The 7,688-nt window shown below is 42.8% G+C and overlaps 2 protein-coding genes across 2 annotated transcripts; both read left to right on the top strand.

Annotated features, from left to right (window-relative positions):
* Nucleotides 1–1,717: 1,717 nt before the first annotated feature.
* On the top strand, nucleotides 1,718–3,945 carry LOC311145630 (interleukin-17A-like; the record flags this gene model as incomplete). Its single annotated transcript, XM_084181899.1, has 3 exons — nucleotides 1,718–1,750; nucleotides 2,262–2,437; nucleotides 3,723–3,945. The coding sequence occupies 3 exons, from the start codon at nucleotides 1,718–1,720 to the stop codon at nucleotides 3,943–3,945; spliced, it is 432 nt and encodes a 143-aa protein (XP_084038025.1).
* A 2,208-nt stretch (nucleotides 3,946–6,153) lies between these two features.
* Nucleotides 6,154–7,688, top strand: LOC311145629 (membrane progestin receptor beta-like; the record flags this gene model as incomplete). The annotated part of the gene is made up of 4 exons (XM_084181898.1): nucleotides 6,154–6,402; nucleotides 6,586–6,855; nucleotides 6,951–7,166; nucleotides 7,302–7,688. The coding sequence occupies 4 exons, from the start codon at nucleotides 6,154–6,156 to the stop codon at nucleotides 7,686–7,688; spliced, it is 1,122 nt and encodes a 373-aa protein (XP_084038024.1).

The following is a 7,688-nucleotide window of genomic DNA, read 5'->3' as shown; positions in this document are numbered from 1 at the left end:
GTTTGGTTAATATAAGACATTTGAAATGATTTATACTTTTACTTTGATACTTAAGTATATTTTAGCAATTACATTTACTTTTGATACTAAAGTATATTTAAAAACAAATACTTTTAGACTTTTACTGAAGTAGGATTTTACTGGGTGACTTTCACTTTTACTTGAGTCATTTTCTATTAAGGTATCTTTACATTTACTCAAGTATGACAATTGGGTACTTTTTCCACCACTGCATTTTGGAACATTCGCGCATAGGCCTACCGCTATGTGCACATTGCTGCGCCAAAAATGTGAAGAAATAATACTTTATCAACATTTTAAACTGAGCATTCTGATCCGTTTCATCAGCCTTATTCATTGATACATGTATACCTCCACTACACTGATACGCATCAGTAGTGATTAAGAAGTGCGCATACACAATGCCCACTGAAAGTGGGTGGGAGTGTAGCTCTCTCTCTCTCTCTCTCTCTCTCTCTCTCTCTCTCTCTCTCTCTCTCTCTCTCTCTCTCTCTCTCTCTCTCTCTCTCTCTCTCTCTCTCTCTCTCTCTCTCTCTCTCTCTCTCTCTCTCTCTCTCTCTCTCTCTCTCTCTCTCTCTCTCTCTCTCTCTCTCTCTCTCTCTCTCTCTCTCTCTCTCTCTCTCTCTCTCTCTCTCTCTCTCTCTCTCTCTCTCTCTCTCTCTCTCTCTCTCTCTCTCTCTCTACATTTTTCTCCATGGGACAGCATCTGACTGTGTGCATGTGAACATTTCCGAGGTTGAGAGGGCTTGTCAAGGTAGTAGATGTGGCCTGTTTTAAAATAGGACAGTGGCTGGATGCAGTCAGCCTTTCACTCATCTGTGCAGTGGTTGGGTGGTATAGAGCACATGGGGATGCCCTATCATTGGAGGCATCTATCTAGAACAGAGTTTAGTTTCGATGGAGAGATAGCTAGTAAAACTGTTGTGTAGTTGTGTAGTCTAGAGTGTACAGAATGACTAGACTACAACCGTGTAGGAGGAGGTAGGAGTATCACACAACTGCTGCTTCTCTGATATCTGTTCAGCCTATGTGGTTGATCACACAGATAAGAGGGTAGATGCATGCAACAGGCAACAAGAATGATCAACAAAGGGGTGTAATGGGTTGGCACTCAAAAATATGTTGAGAATGACCAACCCTAGTGCTATAGCTGCTGTGTGTGAAGGCTTATGTTCCAGCCCAACACAAATACATGTATGTGATTCACTTAACTAAGACCTTGATTATGAGTTCACTAGTTGAATGAGGTGTGTTTGGGCTGAGCTGAGCTGGAACAAAAGCATGCACACCATCTAGGTCCCCAGGATCAGCAATGAAGAACATACAGAGCCACACATAAACAAAATGACATGCTCTTATAATCAAGAAATTTTACAATCTAGACTTCATTTTTGTAGAGGATGCACAATGTCAGTAAACCAGTCTTAAAGGGATAGTTCACCAACATTTTGTAACTATCCCTTTAACATATTTCTGCATGGTGTTTCCACACCGAAGGCACCTGGTAGTAGATTTAGTGATAAGGCCAACTAACTTAGATCTGCAGAAAATATATGCAGGTCAGAGATATTATCTTATTTTTATGTGTTTTCAATATTACATGCAGATTTTCAACTCAAAGCATTCAGATAAATACGTCACACCCGGAGACAGAAGTTAGACATAAAGACGTGACGGATAGACATAGAGATCAGAGATGGAGCTCAAATACAACATGTCGAAGTACCTGGTGAGTATAACAGTCAGCATGTGATAAAGCTACTGCTAAGGTTTTTTGTGATACTGAAAATTGTATGTAACAATTGATTACATTTAACAGACACTCTTATCGAGCGCAATTAAGGTTAAGTCCCTCACTCAAGGGCACATCCAAAGATGTTTCACCTAGTTGGCTCAGGGATTCAAAACAGCGACCTGATAGGCTACTTGCTGCTTAGTAAAGATTACCATATGTATACTAATTTGCCATACTTTTAATGCTATATACTTGTGATGTACTAATTAATTTAGCTCATAACGAAAAACGGATTGGTTGCATCATCTCTAATGTATTCATTAGTACAGGGCAGAATCACATCTGATTTGGACATTTTGATACATTTAATTGATAACAATACAAATAGAACACTTTCTGTCTCATGGTTTTTGATCAGCCTGTTTGTGCTTAAGTTTCAGCACTATTCATTTGTTAGATAACTTCTAATATATTTACTTGTATTTCTATCTCTTCCCGTCCTCAGGTTCTGTGCTGTGTGTCTATGCTGCTGGGCCTGACCATGGCGAAAGGAAAGGAGGGGACAAAGGAGAGGTGTAAGGACACACTGACCATCCCTTCAGACTACTACAAGATTCCCACAGAGGAATCAGAGGGAAATGGGAACATTCACACACACTCTCTGTCCCCCTGGACCTGGAAGTGAGTTACATTTCAATCATTTAGCAGACACTCTTTTCCAGAGTGACTTACAGGAGCAATTAGGATTAAGTGCCTTGCTCAAGGACACATTGACAGATTTTTCACCTAGTCGGCTCAGGGATTTGAACCAGCAACCTTTCGGTTACTGGCCCAATGCTCGTAAACCACTAGGCTACCTGCTGTGAATTTACATTAACACACACACTAAGGTATTTGATACTGTACCTAAAGGAATAGTTTTCAAAAATATTGACCTCGATAGGAGTTATGTGACTGTTTTATAATGTTAATACAAGCTCTATGTAACGCCTGTGAAAACTATCCCTTCAATGACATACCCAAATCTAACTGCCTGTAGCTCAGGACCTGAAGCAAGGATATGCATATTCTTGCTACCATTTGAAAGGAAACACTTTGAAGTTTGTGGAAATGTGAAATTAATGTAGAAGAATATAACACATTAGATCTGGCAAAAGATAATACAAACAAAAAAACAGTTTTCTATTTATATTTTTGTTCCATCATCTTTGAAATGCAAGAGAAAGGCCACAATTTAATATTGCAGTTTAGAAGTAATTAACATGTTGGCCACTAGATAGCAGCAGTGTGTGTGCAACGTTTCAGATTGATCCAGTGAAGCATTGCAATACTGGACTATTTTGTATCAAGTCTGCCCAAATGTGCCGAATTGGTCAATTGATACATTTTCAAGTACATAACTATAGAGAACATACAAAAATTATATGGTAATACAAAATATAAAAGTTTACACACTCCCAGGAATGTCATACATGATGGATCATTAGCTTATACACTAACTTTCACACATCTAGATGGCCGGGCAGGGTGGGTTTGGAGCCAGAGACAGCAGGGGTTCAAATTGTAGAACCCAGTTCCTACATTTGAATATAAAAATTGATTTTATCAAACAAAACTATGCTACATTGTATCTCTGGGACCCTTAGGATGACAAATCAGAGCAAGATTACTGAATTATTTACCTTCAGAGGTGAATGTATCAAACCAGTTGCCGTGATAAGTTTGTTGTTGTTGTGCGCTCTTCTCAAACAATAGCATGGTATTTTGTCACTAATAGCTACTTTAAATTGGACAATTCAGTTAGATTAACAAGAATTTAAGCTTTCTGCCCATATAAGACATGTCTATGTCCTGCAAAGTTTTCTGTTCCTTACAACAGTCATGCTAATCACATTAGCGCACGTTATACGGGACTTAGATCCCGTAGAGGTTAAGTGGTTTTCTTCTCTCTCTGTTTCATCTCTAGACCCACTACAGTGGAGAACCGTATTCCTCCGACCATCTGGGAGGCCGAGTGCAGCTTTATGTACTGTGGCTATCCCACCAACAGCAGCCAGTACGGGCAGAACTCTGTGCCTATCTACCAGCATGTCCTGGTGCTCTACACTTCAGCCACCAGGAAGTGCTACAGCGTCTCCTTCCTGTCTGTGGCCGTGGGGTGCACCTGTGCCTGGGCAAGGACCTATTGATGTAGCCTGCAGTACACTACGGTTATTCATTTAATTGAATGAAAATGTAATGTATTTTATTTTAATTTAAAGCAATCGGGGAGGTCCAACATTTGTTTATCTCACAAAGCCAGAATAATTGACTGTGAATAGTTGAGTAGAATTCAAGAAAAAGATCCCCATTGACACTTTTCTATATGAGCAATAAAAACATTTTTTTTTAAACACAATTGTCTTAAACGTTTCGATATATAATACTTTTTGAAAGAGAATAGAGTAGAATTCATCAGAATAGAAAATTCAGAAGTAGAAGTTATTAGGGAAATCTCACTGCAATTTAAAGAATGTCTCATGACTGATAATCCTTGTGGTCTGCAGTTTGTGTTTGGGAGGAAAATAAGCATAATTGGAAACAATTTCTTACATTCATTAAGAAAAGGACATTCATTGTTTTATTAAGCTGACTAAGAGGTAGGAGAACATACCTTCTGTTACCCGTGTGTGTGTGTGTGTGTGTGTGTGTGCGTGAGTGCGCGTGCGTGAGTGTATGAGAGAGAGCGAGAGAGGGCCAAGCAAAATAGATGTATTTACTCCCGGACTGTTATACTGAGGGAATGATGTCTGGGATCGGTGGGAGTGAAATGTTGATACACACAGAGTTGTTAAAGTAGTCAGAGGTGGGATAGTCCAGAAAGGGAGAGTTTCAGGTAAGTTCCTTTTTCCTTCTCTCACCAGCAGCCTATACTTGTTGTATATAGTGCCTTCAGAAAGTATTCAGACCCCTTTACATTTTCCACATTTTGTTACGTTACAGCCTTATTCTAAAATTGATTAAATTAATGTTTTTCCTCATCAATCTACACACAATACCCCATAATGACAAAGCGAAAACAGAAATACCTTATTAACATAAGTATTCAGACCCTTTGCTTTGAGACTCAAAATTGAGCTCAGGTGCATCCTGTTTCCATTGATCATCCTTGAGATGTTTCTACAACTTCATTGGAGTCCACCTGTGGTAAATTCAATTGATTGGACATGATTTGGAAAGGCACACAGCTGTCTATATAAAGGTCCCACAGTTGACAGTGCATGTCAGAGCAAAAACCAAGCCACAAGGTCGAAGGAATTGTCCGTAGACCTCCGAGACAGGATTGTGTCGAGGCACAGATCTGGAGAAGGGTACCAAAAAATGTCTGCAGCATTGAAGGTCCCCAAGAACACAGTGGCCTCCATCATTCTTAAATGGAAGAAGTTTGGAACCACCAAGGCTTGTCCTAGAGCTGGCCACCCGGCCAAACCGAGCAATCGGGGGAGAAGGGCCTTGGTCAGGGAGGTGACCAAGAACCCAATGGAATGAGAAGAATGGGAGAAACTCCCCAAATACAGGTGTGCCAAGCTTGTAGCGTCATACCCAAGAAGGCTGTAATCGCTGCCAAAGGTGCTTCAACAAAGTACTGAGTAAAGGGTAAATGTAATAAAACATTAGCAAAAAAATCTAAAAACCTGTTTTTGTTTTGTCATTATTGGGTATTGTGTGTAGATTGATGAGGGAAATAAACAATTTTAATCCATTTTATCACAAGGCTTTAATGTAACAAAATGTGGAAAATGTCAAGGCGTCTGAATACTTTCCGAATGCACTGAATGTGTTAGAAGGGGGCATTTAAAGGTCAGTTTTATTAAGTTTGTTTCTCCTACATCCACTTTTAACATGTCTCATCAGGGCTTTCTGGTTTAGTTTATAGTAGAAATCTAAAAGTATGTTTGCTGCTAACTGTTATTCACAAGGTTGAATTCCTGGTCTGTCTTTGTGATGGTCATGCTAAGCATATGTAACCAGATTAGTCAGCAGCATGTTGATGTTGTTGATGTTGATTTGAGCTGGTTGCTGTGGTACCCGTGGTTGATATGAAAGAGGCGCATTGTATGGCAGAGGATACACCAGAGGCATGAGATGTTTGTCCAATGACAGTTCTGTCTGTAAATGTACAAATAATGTACACCTCTTATTGTGTTACCAATGTTTTTGGCAAAGCATGCACCTCAACATATCTACCAAACTCTGTATGACAACTCGGTTACCAACCTGTTTTCCTTTCCTCTACACACAGACCCCCTCATCTCACCCCCAACCTCCTCACAGGTGCCCCAGTCTCCTTATCCCCCATTCCCTTTGCCCCCAATCCCACCATGCCCAGTTTATCCGTCTCCCTCCCCCTAAAACCCATGAGTTCCCTCTCCTCCTTCCTCTCCTCTCTGTCTTCTCTCCCCCACACCGTCAGAGACACTGAGGTCCCCCCTCTCTTCCGTGAGCCCTACATCCTGTCTGGCTACCGGCTCGTGGGCCATTCCTGGAGCTTCTACTTCCTCAGCCTCTTCCAGATACACAATGAGACACTCAACGTGTGGAGCCACTTGCTGGCCGGAGTCTGCGTTGCGCTGAGGTTCTCTGTGTTTGCTGTGATGTGTGGAGGGGTAATTCAATAATTTTTGTAATATTTTGAGTGTGTGTTTGTGTAATTCAGTGTGTGTTAGGGTTAGGTGTAGGTGTGTGCATTTGTATGTATGCATTTGTATGTGCGTATTTGTGTCCAAAATAATACCACACAATTACTGCAGATTTAAACCTTGTATTTAAACCTCACCACCTGTCCTAAGGGTCTTGTGGGCCTGACCCTGAATGGACCAGACGGGCTGGGTCTTTACCTGGACCTGGCCTGTCTACCCCTGGTCTACTACGTCCTGTCTGTTCTGACCTACTTGTGCTGCAGCGCTGCAGCCCACCTGCTCCAGTCCCACTCCGAGCTGGCCCACTACTCCCTGTTCTTCCTGGACTATGTGGGAGTGGCTGTGTACCAGTATGGCTGTGCCCTGGCTCTATACTTCTACAGCTCTGATCCCACATGGCGACGCAGTCGAGTAGGAGAGGTGGGGAATGAATGAATGAGGGAGTCAAAGAGTGAAGGAGTGAATGAATGCGTGGACAAAGGAACAAAGGAACAAACAAACCTCTCCTCTGTTAGGTGTTCCTCCCTGCAGCAGCTCTCCTGGCTTGGTTGTCCTGTGCCTGCTGCTGCTTTGCCAAACTCAGTTACCGCCATCCGTACCCACTCCGTCGTAAGCTGTGCCAGGTCGTGCCAACCGGTCTGGCGTACCTGCTAGACATCAGTCCCGTGGCACATAGACTGGTCAGCAGGACCTGGGGAGACGACCCTGCTATGACCCTACACGCAATACAGGTGAGCGAGAGAGAGAGAGAGGGAGAGAGAGGTGGAATGATGGAGAAAAAGAAAGAGAGATAGCGATAAGAGGTAGAGAAGAGTGAGGTTGGGGAGAGGATCCTGCACAATCTGACGCTCTGATGTCACACACAGGTGTTGCTGTTTCTCCTGGCAGCGTTCTTCTTCTCCTGTCCCATGCCTGAGCGTTTCTTTCCTGGGCGGTATGACATCATCGGCCACGGGCACCAGCTCTTCCACTTCCTCCTCTCCCTCTGCACACTGACCCAACAGGAAGCTGTGTTTGAGGACTTCCTGTCCCGGCGGGCGTCCCTGATGAGGGAGTATGGGGAGTGCTGCCTCCTGGTGGCAGCCGTGTCATTTCCTGTCCTGGTGTTCTGTAGCGTGCTGACAGCTGTGGTCATGAGGAGACGGGTGGAGAGGAGGCTGAGGTGGGGGGGGGGGGGTGAAGGAGAGAGGAGAGAGAGTGGGAGAAAGAGAGAACTGGTGTTCTGTAGCATGCTGACAGCTGTGGCCATGTAG

The sequence above is a fragment of the Coregonus lavaretus genome (assembly GCF_964263955.1).
Source record: "Coregonus lavaretus genome assembly, chromosome: 18".
In the NCBI taxonomy this organism is placed as follows: Eukaryota; Metazoa; Chordata; class Actinopteri; order Salmoniformes; family Salmonidae; genus Coregonus; species Coregonus lavaretus.
This window is presented reverse-complemented; position numbering and strand designations above follow the sequence as displayed.